Source organism: Camarhynchus parvulus, chromosome 4 (genome assembly GCF_901933205.1).
Source record: "Camarhynchus parvulus chromosome 4, STF_HiC, whole genome shotgun sequence".
NCBI classification, from domain to species: Eukaryota; Metazoa; Chordata; class Aves; order Passeriformes; family Thraupidae; genus Camarhynchus; species Camarhynchus parvulus.
In genome coordinates, this window is record NC_044574.1 from 6,375,870 (window position 1) to 6,391,023 (window position 15,154).

Consider the following 15,154-nt stretch of genomic DNA (forward strand, 5'->3'; position numbering starts at 1 on the left):
TTAACACTGCTTGTGTTGATACTGAAGTTTATTTAAGTCTTGGTATTTTAATAAAGAGTATCTGCAATTATAGATAAATGGACTTTGCTCACCCTGGTTTCATATGAAGCTTATGAGGAAGAACATAAATTGCCAGTGTTGATGCACTTATTAGCAGAATGCTGATGGTATTGTGCTTGTGTTTAGGAATTCTTCTTTCACTGCATGGCTGGCAGGGAAGGTCTTGTGGATACAGCTGTCAAAACCAGCCGTTCTGGGTACCTGCAAAGGTAAGAGGCCTGCTTTAGAATTGGGGCCTTTAAAAGCTCCTTTTGTTGTTTGGTTGATTTTTCTCTTTTTTCTAAGAGAGTTTTGTAGACTCTAAGTACTTGTATTGCTTAGATTAACTTCACTGTATTTGATTTCTACAAAATAGTCTCAATGCTGTCTGTTGTAAGTACAATTTTCTAGAGATGTAGATCAACTGGAACATTATCAGTTCAAACTTAGCTCTGGCACAAAACAGCAGCAGCTTCTCCTTTTGCAGAAATCTTTTTGTCTGGTACACATATAGATAGGTGTACAAGTTCCAGGCAGCTCTAGTTTTTCTTGGCCACACTGAGTGGCTCTTGTCTTTAGTCAAGCAACACCTCCAGCATACAGAGAAGAAAATGGAACTTTTGAATTGTGTCAGAGGGTAGTGAGGAGTTCTAAAGGAGGGATGCCCTTTTCTTTCAGAAAACTGTTAAAGCATGACAGCAGAAATGGAGAGTAATTTACTGTTTCATTTTTAGTCAGATCAGTCCAAGGAAGCTGGAGGGAGCAGCATGCTAAAAGCTTTACATATTTAGCATTTCACATGAGTGTTGTGTTTATAGGATTTTGGGTTCCAGAATTCCTGACCAGCCCTTAAGTACACTTAAGATGTTGATGAAAACAGTAGGTTTTTTGTTAGAGTTGTATCATTCTTGCTGCTTTGTAGCCTCATAACATGATTTTTCTTATATTTTGGGGTTTTTTCCCATTTTTTCCCCTCTGGAATAGGTGTATCATAAAACATTTGGAAGGACTGGTGGTTCAGTATGACCTGACTGTACGAGACAGTGATGGCAGCGTGGTGCAGTTTCTGTATGGAGAAGATGGGCTTGATATCCCTAAAACTCAGTTCTTACAGCCTGAGCAGTTTCCTTTCATTGCAGAAAACTATGAGGTAGAACAACTAAATCTTAAGTGTTTGTGAGGGGTGAAGGGGAGACTGAAACACATGGTTAACATCTGGCATATCTGTCAGGGATCCAGTGGCAACACTTGTTTGTCTCAGTTACTTTCAGACTAATGTACAATTCTATTTGCCATTGTATTAAAAATATGGAAGCAATCTGAAGTCTGCAGCTTGATTTAAGCATCTCAATTTCAGCAGAGCACCAAGCACTGTCCGTTCTAACTCTGCACTTGAATTCAACAAAGATTAGTTCACTTTTCAGTCTGTCAAGTTTGATTAACTTTTACCAGTATCACCACTGCTCATTATAGAGTGGTGATAATAACATAAAGTTGTAAGGGTTTTGTTTCAGTTGGGTTGAAAACCAAATTTGAAAATTGCTTTATACCAACGACAGCAGATGACCTTCTCAGTTTGCTTTGCCTTTTCTGGTACAGTGAGGATAGAGAAAAGAATAATCATAGAAATTACTTTCTTACAGGTAATCCAGAAGACAAACCATCTGGATGAAGCTTTAGCAAGGATGGAGTCTCACCAAGCTAACCAGCAGTTCAAAGCCATCAAAAAGTGGCGAGCCAGACACCAAAACTCTGTGCAAAGAGAAGGAGGCTTTCTGTTGTTTTCCCAAAAGAAATTGGCAAGTTTGAAAGCACAGCTTCCAGGAGGTGAAATAAAGAATGGAAGAGATCCTGCTACTTTACAGGTAACACAGAGGCAGTTGAACTGACCAAACCCTTCAAAAGAAGTTACAGAATTCAGTATCTTTTTTTAATTACTCTGTGAATCCCAAGTTGCCTTTTAAAGGAATCATGTCAACTATGTGGGTGATAAGCTGAGATTTACTAGAGTCTGTGGGCCCTACTGCTAGGGAAGGGGCTAAAAACTGAGATAAATGTGTTGTTAGGTCATGTTTGTGAATGGTTTGGAGGAGTTGTTTCTGTTTATTGGTGGGTTATTTGGTTTTTTCATGTACACAATGTGAATCTCTTTTACATGGACAGCTGTCTGGTAGCTGGATGAGAGCCTGTTTGAATAGCAAAGATCAGAGAGCTGAGCCAGTCCTGCCTAGTTTTTCCAAAAAAAATACTCTTGCTAAGCCTCTTGTCCATCACAGCACTGGTCTCTAAGACATGGCTTCTAATGAAGATGGTGTGTGGACAGAGAATTCAGACAGGTCCTGCTTCACAGCCTTGCTGTCACAAGGAATTATTTTATCCTGGTGGAACTTGGGCAGTTACCATGAAACTCCAGGTTGAAGGTGTTGAGAGATAACTCTGTGAGCTTGTCTGCAAAAGCTGCTTTTCCTAATCAAAGGTTTATTGATTGAGCTATGCTGAATTTGTGTTGCTCTTGACACTTTGATAGTAACTCCTAGTTTTTGATTTCACTCCCAGGTAAAATCATTCTTTGAGGCCTTATTTCACTGCTTTCTGGAGCAGTTACTATGGAGTAGTTACATAAGTTGGGGTATTCTTAGGCATGTAAAGAATCTTGAAATAAATTTACTTCAAAAGTGTTAAATATCAGCAAAAGGAGAGCACCATATTTGCAGCTGAGCTGTTTGCTGTGTCTGTACACCCTTACACTGTGCACAGTGTATCCTTTCCTCCTTCACTGCTGCTTGATTGCTTGTGGTCTTATTGTGGATAAACCAGCCAGCTTAAAAACCTCCTCTCATTTTCAGTTGTTGAAGATGTGGTATGAGCTTGATGAGAAGAAACAAAGGAAGTACCTGAAGAAGACAAATAAGTGTCCTGACCCGAGCCTCGGGGTTTGGCGTCCAGATACTTATTTTGCATCTGTTTCAGAAACATTTGAAAAGGGAGTTGAAGGCTATATCAATAAATGGGAATCTGAGAACAGCCGGAGTTACATGCACCCAGCACTTTCTTCTGATAGGTAAAAACCTCTGAGTGTCTTCTTTGCACGGAGCCAAAACCCAAAATACCTTTTGGAGCAAGTTTGCTAAAACTGAAAAAAGTCTTTACCAAGCCTTGTTTCTGTTGTGGCCATTGTGAAGCTAAGCAGTGGGTTTCAAAATGGTTCTTGAAAGCCAGATATGTTTAATGTGCAATGGAGAGGCTCTGGTTACCTGTTCCTTCCACACCTGCATTTTCCATGCTGCTGAGGGCTTTAGCAAAGCCTCTCTGGAACCACAGCAATGTAGTGCTGTCCCCATGCATATAAAATAATACTTTATAGTGATCTTGAAAAACAAAGTGTGCTCTTGATGCACCTTGGAGTTAGCAAGGCTGTTAGCAAGTGCAAGTGGGAGTAAATGGACTCTCTTTTGAGATTCTGGGAATTGGCAGCAGAACTAAAATACAATTTGGCCAAGGCCACAATTCTGTGTTAATGGGCTGTGTTTGTCAGATCAGATGGGGATAGACAATTTTACAGTTTCTGGAGCGTATTTATCTGTAAGCTACCAGGAGAAATTGTCTCAAAGATGTAACTTCATTGAACTGAGCAATGATTCATTCTTTTCTCAGTTTTTTATTTTGTATGTGGAGCTAAACCTCTCATTTCCTATCTCCAGATTAAAGGATCTGTTGTATTTAAAGTGGCAGCGTTCTCTCTGTGACCCAGGAGAAGCTGTGGGGCTTCTTGCTGCTCAGAGCATTGGGGAACCTTCAACACAGATGACTCTGAACACCTTTCACTTTGCTGGCAGAGGTGAAATGAATGTCACATTGGGTATTCCCAGGTGAGAAAGCTGTGTCCTCAATGGGCCCTTTATTTTAGGCACTGAGGTATAAGAGTGTGCTAGGTACACTAGCAGGTATATGTGTGAATATTGAGGGTGAACAGTCCTTCAGTGGCCTTGTAAATTTTGCCTGCTCAGAATACTTCAATGTTTTACAATCTTCCAGTTCTTTTGGTTCATTTTCCAGATACTAAAGATGTGTGAAGGCCCCTTACTCTAATCTGATTTACAAATCATCAGTTTATTTGTAATAATGTGGGTCCTGACCTGGCCTCATGTGGGAGAGTGGGATGCCTTAGATGGGAGGGGATTGTGTTGCTTCAGAGAAGCACAGGAGGGGAAGAACATACAAGGAAGCATCCATCATGCATCTGTAGGGAACAGATCTCATTAGTCCTTCTGTTCTTGGAACAATTTATTATCATCTCTTCTCATAACTGGGGGAATAATCCAGTTGAGGCAGTGGGGCTGCTGTGCCTGGTCGGGAATCAGAACAGAGAAAAGGAGCAGTGCTGTGTAACCACAGCTCTGGGTGCACATGGCTTTGGTGGAACTGCCAGTTACTGCATTCTGCCTCATGAAATAACCTAGATAATTACTTGATTTGCATAGTGCTTTTATGGCTTAATTGGAATGATTATTCTTTGTTTAAAGGTTGAGGGAAATACTGATGGTGGCCAGCTCAAACATTAAAACACCAATGATGAGTGTTCCTGTGCTCAATACCAAGAAAGCTCTCAAAAAGGTGAAACAGCTTAAGAAACTGCTCACAAGAGTGTGCTTGGCTGAGGTGAGCCTCCTTTCCAGTGCATCCTTTGAGAGTCAGCCAAACAAACTCTGCTCTTTGAGCTCATCAGTAGTTTGCTATGCCATAGTCTTTGGCTTTTTCTCAAGCACATTTTCCTCTGTCTGTAGAATTGGAGGGATTCTGTTTTGTCTTTGAGACAAGCTCATCTGGCTGTGATTGACATAGAGCTCAAATGTTTACCTTTCTATCTGTCCCCCACTCCTTCCTAATCTCACACAGATGGCTGTGCTCAGTAGAAGCAGAACATGTGTCTCTGTGGAGATTCACTACACTGTGTTCTGTGTTCCCTTCTTTCTGGCAGTGCGCCCTTGTGGTCTCCTCCATGCCCTCCCCCTTCTATTTTTTCACTTCTTGTGAGTTGAAAGCAGCAAGAATCAGGTTAAGACTTAGCTGTGTGCTGGAATGCTGTCCTGCTCTGTGAGCATGGTCAGTAAAATGAAGTTGTAGGCCCCCTGAGAAGGGTAATCTCTTGTGAAGGAGTTGGATGGGGGGTGAGGCTTTTCCAATATTGTCTGAGTTAATTGTTGGGAAGACAAAAATGCATTAGGGTACAGTCCTTTTGCCCAGGAGCAAAGCCTCCAGAAAAGTTTGCCAGTTAGCCTTGAGTAATTCTGGTTTCCTGTGAAAACCAGAACTGCAGGAAACAAATGAAATGTTTTCATCAAAGGAGTAACATTCCTACTTGGGAACGTTTTGTAGGTCTTGGAGAAAGTGGACATTGAGGAATCCCTGCATGTGAAGGACAAGCTGAACAAGCATCGCCTCTACAAAATCAAATTCCATTTCTTGCCCCATGAATATTACCGAGAGGAGAAGTGTGTGAAGCCCAGGCAGATCTTGCACTTCATGGAAACAAGGTAAGTTTGCTTTCAGATGCTTTAATATTTGCTCTTCTTTTGCCTTTTTATGGGCTTTGCATATGGTTGATTACAGCTGGTGTGGCTTTTAGAGCAACAGTTCCAGCAGAGTTGCAAAAAAAATTACACAGTTGCTTTTGGGTCTTGAATAAAATTGACAATTTTACTATTCAAGTCCAGTAATGAACCATTTCTTCTGAAAGTCAATTTGATGTGCAGATTTTATATCCAGGTGAGTGTATAATTTTATGCTTTGGATGCACAGCTACATCTGTGACAGTAACAGAGCTCATACCAACCTTTTGATTCCTAAATGAATGAGAAAGGGCTGAGAAAAATTATTTGCATTATCCTAGAAGTATTTTTGCATCCAGCAGGAAATAATGTCCTTTTACGATTTGTCTGGCTTGTTAACCAAAATATATAAATTTTTTGACAGCTTCATATTTTCTGTGGCACTGCTGAGCTTTGACATTCTGAGTTGCTTCTTCTGTCAGGTTCTTTAAAGTTCTTCTGGAAGCAATTAAAAGGAAGACTACAAAGATGGCATCTTTTAATGAAGTCAGCACTCGGAAGACAACTCGGAAGGATTTAGATGATGACCAAGACAAGGTACAAAAAAACATCACTTGAAAACCAGCTCACTTCCTTTCAATGTTGTTGAGAACCAGAACTGGGAAAGTGTAGCATGTTTCAGTGCACACCAAATGTGTGAATACTAAATTACTACTGAAATACTTTGTATATAAACTGTCTTTGCATTCTCATAAAATTAACAAGAAAATTGAAGTTTTTGTGTATTATTTCCTGATTTGCTTAAGACTCTGAAACTGCCTGTTCATTTTAGCTTCTTTGGGGCAAAAACATACCACTCTTCTTGCTCCCAGATCAGTCCTGTTGGAGCAGCAGTTGTCAAAACTTTAGGGAAGGTCCTTTGTTCACTGGAATGCTTTTGCATGTTCCTTCACTCCTCTCCCATCAAGGAATGTCAAAGCAGAGTGACAGCCTATCCATCTTGTAGATATTAATCTTGTTAAATGTTGCAGTTATCAGGAGTATGAGTTCATTTCTTTATAGTAGTGGGCATACAGAAATTATTTTCTCTGTAAAGGTAGAGCATTGAACAAGAGATTGTTAAATTCCAGATGTTTGGCTGAAGCCTTTTGATGCTGTTGGTACTGACTAGCAGTCAGCCTGATCATCTGTCTGTCATGGATTTTTAGACACTGAATAGTCTGGAAGCTGTAGCAGAGGAAGAAGAGAACATTGTTGATGCAGAAGCTGATGAAGGGGATGGTGATGCTACAGAAACAAAACGGAGGAAGAACCAGGAAGAAGAGGTAATGACTTCATAGGTGCTCAGCACTGCTCTTTAATTCCCTATTTCTTCTGTGTTTGACTTGGGAAGGAAAACTTTCACTGAAACAAAATGCTGAAAAAAACCACACCCCACTTGAGAGGGAAATAGGGGTTCTCTCCTTCTTTGGGCTGAAGAGTTTTCATTTGTCTCTTTTCTGAAGCTTTGTTCTTCAGGCATTTGGGTGGATGTGTCTGGCAATCAGGCTGTGCTGAAGTTCACCTTAACTTTACCTTTTGCTAATTTCATGCTATTCATTGTTTTTAAAACTTTACTGTGGTCGTTAAAAAATAGTCTCCCTGCATGTTTCTCTGTGTTCAATACTTCATAATTAGCTCTTAAAAGATGGAGTGCTGTAATTTCAGCAAGAGAGTGGGGTAATTGAAAATCCTGAGGGAATCCCATCATCAGAGTTGGATTATGGGAAGAAATTGACCTTCTCAGGGAGAGCAAACTAAATTTTGCTATAGTCTTAACATCCTGTAGCATCCTAGACCGTGCTGAGAAATAATGGTAAGATTATAAAGAAATAAAGACTGAACCTAATCTGTTGTATTATTTTCTTTACAACAAAATTGCATTTTCTCTGTGCTGTAGGGGCAACTCAGCAGTGAAGAACATTCCAGAACTGAACTGTTCATGGTGTGCTGTGTCTCTGTACAGGTTCTGGCTCAGATAAACACAGTGTTATTTCTTTGCAGGTTGATTATGAGAGTGAAGAAGAGAATGGGGAAGAAAACGTTAATGAGAATCCAGAAGATGAAGAGGCTGAATCTGAAAAAGAAGAAGGGACTCCTGGTGCTGAAGAGGATCAGAACAGAGCAGAGGGTGAAGATTCTCAGCATCCTTCCTTTGTGTCTCAGACTAAAAAAGGGAAAGATAAATTGCTTAAGTCAGCAGAGGTGCGAGTGAGCGCTGTTATGGAGAGCCACCCATCCATACAGGATTACACCTTTGACACTGAAAATGAGCTTTGGTGTGAGGTAAGGTGGAACATCTCTGGGTGGTTGGACAGTGGTTGCATGTAGCTCCCATAACAAATGGTTCTTTTCAGTGCAGTGGTGCTGTTCTGTCTCAGCAATCCCATATGAATACAGAAAGTGGCACTACAAATGTATTTTTAGTAATAGCACTACAAATAGCATTTTTAGTAATTTCTCATTTTCAGAGCACCTCATGTAACTTTTTCTAAAAACAACTTTTTGACAGGTTTATTGTGTTTTAATCTTTTAGTATGTGATGGTCTGCTGTGTAGCCCTTAATGAATAAAAGCAATGGCTGAACTGTTGATAACCATGTAAACATCTTAAAAACCAAATAAAAACCTTAATAAGCATATACCTGTCCCACTAAAAAAAAAAAAAAAGCTGTCCTTGTAAGTTAGACACCTCAAAAGCAATGTGGATGAACAATCCTGGAATGGGGAGTTCACATTACCACCATTCACCTCTAGTTCCAGTCAGACATTTATGTTCCTTAACACACAACGAGGGTAATTCCACTTGTCGGCTTTTTGCCTGAAGAGAAGTGGGCTGGTTATTGAGCCTGATGTTAAAGCCTCCTTACATGTGTTGGTTTTTTTCCCCATCAGGTTTCCTTGGCACTGCCACTGACCAAGGTGTACTTTGACCTCTCCTCCCTGCTGGCATCCCTGGCGCGCAGCACGGTGATCCACGAGGTGAAGGGCATCACACGCTGCCTGCTCAATGAAAGCACCAGCAAGGAGGGAGAGAAGGAATCTGTTCTCCAGACAGAAGGGATAAACCTGGCAGAGCTCTTCAAATACTCTGACGTGTGTAATCTATTTCTAATCCCAGACTTCAATGTTCTTTTGTGCTCTGGGGGAGACGGTGGATGATGGATGTCATTTCAATTTCTCAGGGGTGATGTGGAGCCTTTTCAGCTCCTGAACTGTCTTCCTCCTCCTTTTTATCCCCAGATGTATTCAGTGGAGCCTTTTCTCAAGGGCAGCTTGCAAATCAGTGTTTGTGCAGCAGCCAGGGCCTAATGACAGATGATTTCACACCATTCTTCTCTCTCATGTCTCTCTAAATGTTACTTGAGGGAGTTCTTCCATCTCAATGAATTGCAGTGCTTGGAGATGAATAGTTCGGTTATCCCATCTAGGCCATTGCTCTCCAAATACAGGATTGTTTTAATCTGCATCTTCTCTTTTGCTAATAGTTCTGGCTGTCTGAGCCACACTGGGCATTGCATTGTGTTGTTTGGAAGACTTTAACTTGTTTTCTGGTGTGTTTTCTTAGCTTGCTTTTTGTGATTTCAGTTAATTTTCTCCTGTGGTGAATTTTGACTCCAGTGCTCCTATTCATCTATTTAATGCTACTTAACACAAATCCTCAGAATAATTTTTCTCTGTGTTTGACAGCTAGGCTGCTGCCTAGTTTTCTGTAACTGTTAGTGCTGCTTAAGTTCATGAAAAATGTAGGAAAAAATCTGTTTTAGCTTAGCTTAAGTTATTTAGAAATACAGAGCAACTGTTGTCCTAACTTGTGTCTCTGTTTTTTCTGCTTTCAGATTTTGGATCTGAACAGACTTTATTGCAATGATATCCATTCCATGGCTAAGAACTATGGAATTGAATCAGCCCTGAGGGTGATTATAAAGGAAATAAAAGATGTATTTGCTGTATATGGTAGGATTTCTTTGTATTTTTATAGTCTTTAATAACATTAAGATAGGAAAATACAGACACATGCTTTCAGTTATGGTTTTGCATGATCTTTTCATTTATGTGCTTATTTTTAGGTTGCAGGTTTTCATTGTTTTAATTATTTTCGAGTATTCTGTGAAGACCTTGCTGGTTAATTATTAGGTTTCTTTTAATCAGTAGGAAATAGGTGAGGTTGAATTTATTCCCCCTTCACAGAGTTCTTCCATTCTGGTATATTGTTTTGCAAGCTGCACGTTTCAGACCAATTAATTATTAATGTCTGAGGAAGCCAGCTGTTAGACTTGTGCAGTGGCCCTGAGAAGAGGATCAGCCTTGCCTCACTTTGCCTTTTTAATGAGAGTCCAGGCTCCTGAGTTTTTGTATCTTTGCTAAAACAGCTGCACTGCATTGTGTGAATGTTCTTCTCTCAGATGATTCAGAGAGCCCAGCCAGGGGAGGCTGCATGGCTTCATAGGCACTCACTGCAGTGGAGTCTTGCTGTGAAATAAACTATTGAAAATAGGGAAGATTAATACAGTGGGAATTTTAGCAAACAAATTTGCCAGATGGCAGCCCAGAATGGTCTGACCTTCAAGTTGTTTCAAGAACTGCTCAGTAAATGTTCATAGAGCTGTTAATGACCCCCATTACACTGAGTCCACAAGTGTTATTTAGGAATAAGTGCATTTTTTTTTAGCCTAAACAGGGTTTTCTGTGAATGCCTGATGTCATGCACAGAGGACATCAGAGCCTTTCTGACTCTGGGGCCCAGCTAATCCAGGCCACCAGGTGAGAGGCAGGAGCTCTGTCCCTCCCAGATGGATGGATGTGTGATCCCCTTCTGTGCAAACAAGGATGGTGCAGACATTTGCTGATTTCATGTAGAGAAACTCTGCTGCCTTACAGCATTCTTAACATTGCAGTTTCCCATTCCTTTCATTTCAGTTTGGAGAGATACTGGTTTGTATTAGAGTGAGGTCTGCCTCTCTTGGATATTTGAGGGGAGCAGTTAAACCAGAGACACACTGCCAGAAGAATGTTAATAGAGATGTTCTCCAAGCTGCTTGGATTCAAAGGCTTTATTTTAGACCTGATTTGTTTAAAAAGCCCCACAGACTTAGCCCTTGAATGCTCTGATGATTGGTCTTCCTTGTGTTTTAAGGCATTGTGGTAGACCCTCGACACCTTTCACTTGTGGCAGATTACATGTGTTTTGAAGGAATTTACAAACCACTGAATCGCATTGGAATTCAGTCCAACTCCTCCCCTCTGCAGCAGATGACGTTTGAAACCAGCTACAAATTCTTGAAGGATGCAACAATGATGGGTAAATGGTTTAGTTTGAGATCTCTTGCTGCAGCATTTCACATATGCTTGGTTTCTGTCATAACTTTCCAGTATTTTGAGTAATGCATAATTACATTAGAAGATATGCCAGAGGCAGATATTTAAAATAAGCCTTTGCCTAGGAAAATGTTCCAGATGTTTTTAGTAAAATTCCATCAGCTTAAATAAAGCCAGGTCCCACATGTAGTCTGTGGGGTCTGTGACTCCTTTCTTTAAGAATTAGATGGGCATTTTTACAACAAACTTTAAGGTTGCTAAGATTTGTTATAGCTAAGCTTTATAACAGGCTACTAAATCTGCCTTTTTCTGTCTCTACTATTAAAATTGTCTTCTCTGCTTTGTTTCTGTGCCCATGTTATAACTTCCATATCTTTTCCAGCCTTGCTATTCAGCGTTTTATTTTGAGAACAGACCTGGCTGTTACTCTGATTTAGCTCTTTATCTTCCCTTTTTTCCCTCAAACACAGAGTCAGACTCATTTGTCTAATGGTAGGTTTCTGGTGCCATTTGAGATTGCCAGGAGTATCCTTCTGCCCTCAGTTGCCTCTCTGGAAGGTGTAGAGATCACAGGGCTGTGTGGATCATCTAGGATGTTTGGAGCAGCACTGGCCATCTACATTTAAGGCCTTCTATCAAAAAAGCCTCATGCTTTAAGTCTGTCACTTGGCAGCTTTTGTGATCTCAGCCTCTTTGGATACTAATTACATCTCCCTTTTGCAAATAAACTTGGTTTCTGTCACTTGCCAGTCAGATGCTTGCTTTGCAGATGCTGCTGTGCTGTGTCCTAACAGAAATGGGGACAGCTCTCAGCATGATCTCTTCAGCTCTTGTCCTAAACTGCCTTGCACTGACATCAGAAATACTTCTATCACTGAATTCCTTTTTGCTAATGCTGTTTTTTACCTTTTCTTGGAAGAGAGATTGGGTTTTAATAGCATTGGTTACAAGTGACTTAATTAATCTGAAAATTGTGAAGAAATCTGAAAAGTGTAAATCCAAGGTGAAATTAAAGAGAAGAGGATGTTTCTCACTCAGTTTCACCCTGTGGATTTTTGTTGTATCACATAGTGACTTAGAAATTAAATCAAAGGAGTTTTTTGCCAAGTGAAATGTAATGTATGGATATTATGAATGAAGACATTCAGTGCATGCTGACAGAAGGGCAGGGTGGCTTGGCAGGAACTGCACTGATTACAAGCAGAGGGAGTTAATGATTTCACCACGCTGGAAGTCAGTCATAATGGGGATCGTAGCAGCCTGGATCTAATTTGCTTTAATGTAACTGATAATTTGATTGTACAGTTCAAGAGACACTGAGAGGGTGCCTGGGGCTGATGCCCTGAGCAGTGGGAAGCAGTAGGAAGGAAAGGAGCCCTGAGCAGTAGGAAGGAAAGGAGCCCTGAGCAGTAGGAAGGAAAGGAGGAGGTTTGTGAGGACGTGCACAGCTGAGGTGAGCAGGGCTGTTGAAGCACAGGCTGCTCAGCAGGCCTCCTTGTGCAGGGAGCGAACTGCATCAGCAGAGAGATCCCCTGGGCTGTTTGCTCAGAGAATGACTCTTTGTTCACATCACATGAGCAAACAGGGCAGCACGACTGTCCTGTTTAACCATCTAACAAAGGGGCTTTTTTTTTCTTCAGCTGACACACATTTAGGAGCAGCTATTTAATTATCCAGCTGTGGCTGAGATCAGAGCAGTGAGCACATGCTATACACAGTGCTGTGTGTGCTCCTGCCCCCACCCTCTGCATGATGCAAAGCTGAGTACATTTTGCTCAGTGGAAGAAAGATAACCAAACTTAGCAGAAGTTTAACAATTTTATTTCCAATTTCCTACTGTGCTAATGATAAACTTGCAGCTTGCTGTAGTTAAGATGAATGAAAACCAGCCTGAATGCTTACAAAAACAGTGGAAGTAAAACAATCCCAGCCAGACATGTCATCTGGAGTGCTTCCAAATTTCTGTGACACTATTTCGCTACAGTGAGTAACCACAAAATCAGAGGAATTAATGGAATGTCTCTCCAGTGAAAAGTTCTCTTCATATCTAGCCAGAGGGATTTAAAATACACATCAAAGGGATTCATGCTAACAAAGGAAAAAGGCAGCAATGACAAGGGAATCTTTCTAGTTTTGTCTCACATGTATTTTTTAGTGATCTATTTAGTCACCAGGATGTGTTTGCTGGAAGGTCAAATCTGTGTTCTCTTAGAATTCAGACTGTTTTGTCTTTCCATGTGGAATCAGGAGGTTTTAGTAATGTGTGGCCTAATTATTTGCTTGGACCAAAGATGGGGATGAGATAGTAGTGGTTGTAGGAGGGTTAGAAAGAGTTCTGGCCTCTAAACTCCCAGAAATCCCAATTCAGTGTGAACAGCAGGTGGCAGAACCTTTCTGAACCTGGGGGTGCTGAACCAGATGGCTTCTTGCACATAAACCAAAACGATTTCTTTCCAGCAATCACCTTGGAGAATCCTTTGGGAACCTCCTGATAGGATTTTGTTTGAATTCTGTTGCAGGTGCCCACGATGAGCTGCGATCCCCTTCGGCCTGCCTGGTGGTTGGAAAGGTTGTCAAAGGAGGGACTGGCTTGTTTGACCTCAAGCAGCCCCTGACATAGAGTTCTGGTGGAAACTTAAGGATCTCCTTGAAATGTTCATCATGAGAGCTGCATGTGCTCCACAGCTACACAGTGAGGGCACGTGCTGTGTCTCCAGATGCCCTTCCTGTGCCAACAGGTTTCTTTATCTGGATACCCAATGAGCCTTATCTATTTAATGAGTATAGGAGCTATCTTTTGATCCAAAGAAACACTTATGTACAGTTCATCAATGTAAAAAATGAGGTTGGTTACATAGAAAAGAATAAAATGCAGGAGTCAGTCTGGGTCTCAGGCTGTGCAGCTGTTCTGGCAGGCAGAAGTGAAAGCAGAATCTGTTTATGCTGTCTGACATCTGTGGGGCAGAATCCCATCAGGGTAGATAGTGCCAGTTGCCATTGGTCATTAACATGACAAATTTCTAGTACTGGAAATAACATTGCAGACTGGCAGGTGGAGCTGGGCACTGCTGTGCTGAACCTCAGCAGTGCATTGGAGCATTGTGCTTGAGGCATTTCCTCTCCTTTTGCTGCCCTTGGGTGCACTGACATGAACTTGTTTAAACTTCAGAGGATGCATTTTCCTATTCTGCTGCTTCATTTATTATGAAGAATGTGTCTGTGACACAGTTCCTAAATTTCTTTTAGCTGAAGAGTGAAATTCAGAGTTTTCACAGTTTCTATAGGCATTTCCAATGCTCTTTTAACTTCTTTGGGTAGAATAGATCTCCCACAGTGAGAGATTTGATTTTTGCTAAAGATTTGTTCCTTAAATGCCAACATGAGCTGCTGTAGGAGTGACTATGTGAAAGACTCACGTAAGAATTACCCAAACAGAGACTGTAAACTATTTTTGCTTAAATATTCTGTATCACAGAGGATATTTAATAAAAGAAATTGCAAAGAAACATTCTGAATGCCATATTATGTGGTTGTGTTACCAAGGGGAGTTCACTTTTGATTCAGCTGGCTGTTAAAATCATGTGACCCAGGGCTGTCTGCCACTCCTCAGAAATCAGACTCATTTATATATTGTATTTTAATCAGGATGCACTGCACACAAGTAGCTAAAGCTCTTTGGAGTTTGCTGACTGCCATCTAGACAAGTTTTCTAACAGATCTCAGTGCCCAATTATTCTCACTGGTACCTCTGCACCAGTGGGAGTGCCAGAGCAGAGGAAGGCCACTTCCACGGGGGCTGCACTGCGGGGGATCAGATCAGATAGTGGGCTGTGTTGATTTAGGATTGTGAAAGAGCCTCTGTGGAGTCCCTTGACTGCCTCTGTTCTGCCTCAGCCCCTTAGAGCTGTGTCACATGTCCTGCCAATTGCACTGAAGCTTAACAAATGCCTTAACTCAGCAGGTGTCCAGTTTCACTTTGGAAATCCCTGTGAAACATTTCCTTATGTCTTTCTCCAGTCTTAGCACCTGCTTTGTAGTTGTCAAAAACATCATTCAGCAAAGAATCATGAGAGATTCAGTTTGGTACAATTTAGCAAACAGATGGGAAAGAACAAACATTGTACAAAAAGGTTTTTACTTCCAGGTTACATCTGTACTGGTACAGACTGTTTGTTGAGGGATCCACAAAACACATTCAGAGTCCTGCAG

At 41.1% G+C, this 15,154-nt stretch overlaps 1 protein-coding gene across 1 annotated transcript in view; it reads left to right on the forward strand.

Moving 5' to 3' along the window:
• Positions 1–14,442, forward strand: part of POLR1A (RNA polymerase I subunit A) — a 32,528-nt gene extending 18,086 nt beyond the window's left edge. The window contains exons 21-34 of the mRNA XM_030948170.1: positions 187–269; positions 1,024–1,189; positions 1,683–1,904; positions 2,886–3,100; positions 3,741–3,908; positions 4,563–4,698; positions 5,416–5,573; positions 6,071–6,185; positions 6,797–6,913; positions 7,632–7,913; positions 8,522–8,722; positions 9,466–9,583; positions 10,764–10,928; positions 13,465–14,442. Coding sequence (XP_030804030.1) covers positions 187–269; positions 1,024–1,189; positions 1,683–1,904; positions 2,886–3,100; positions 3,741–3,908; positions 4,563–4,698; positions 5,416–5,573; positions 6,071–6,185; positions 6,797–6,913; positions 7,632–7,913; positions 8,522–8,722; positions 9,466–9,583; positions 10,764–10,928; positions 13,465–13,565 — 2,247 coding nt within the window. The 3' untranslated portion in view covers positions 13,566–14,442. The remainder of the gene's footprint in view (positions 1–186; positions 270–1,023; positions 1,190–1,682; positions 1,905–2,885; positions 3,101–3,740; positions 3,909–4,562; positions 4,699–5,415; positions 5,574–6,070; positions 6,186–6,796; positions 6,914–7,631; positions 7,914–8,521; positions 8,723–9,465; positions 9,584–10,763; positions 10,929–13,464) is intronic.
• Positions 14,443–15,154: the final 712 nt, after the last annotated feature.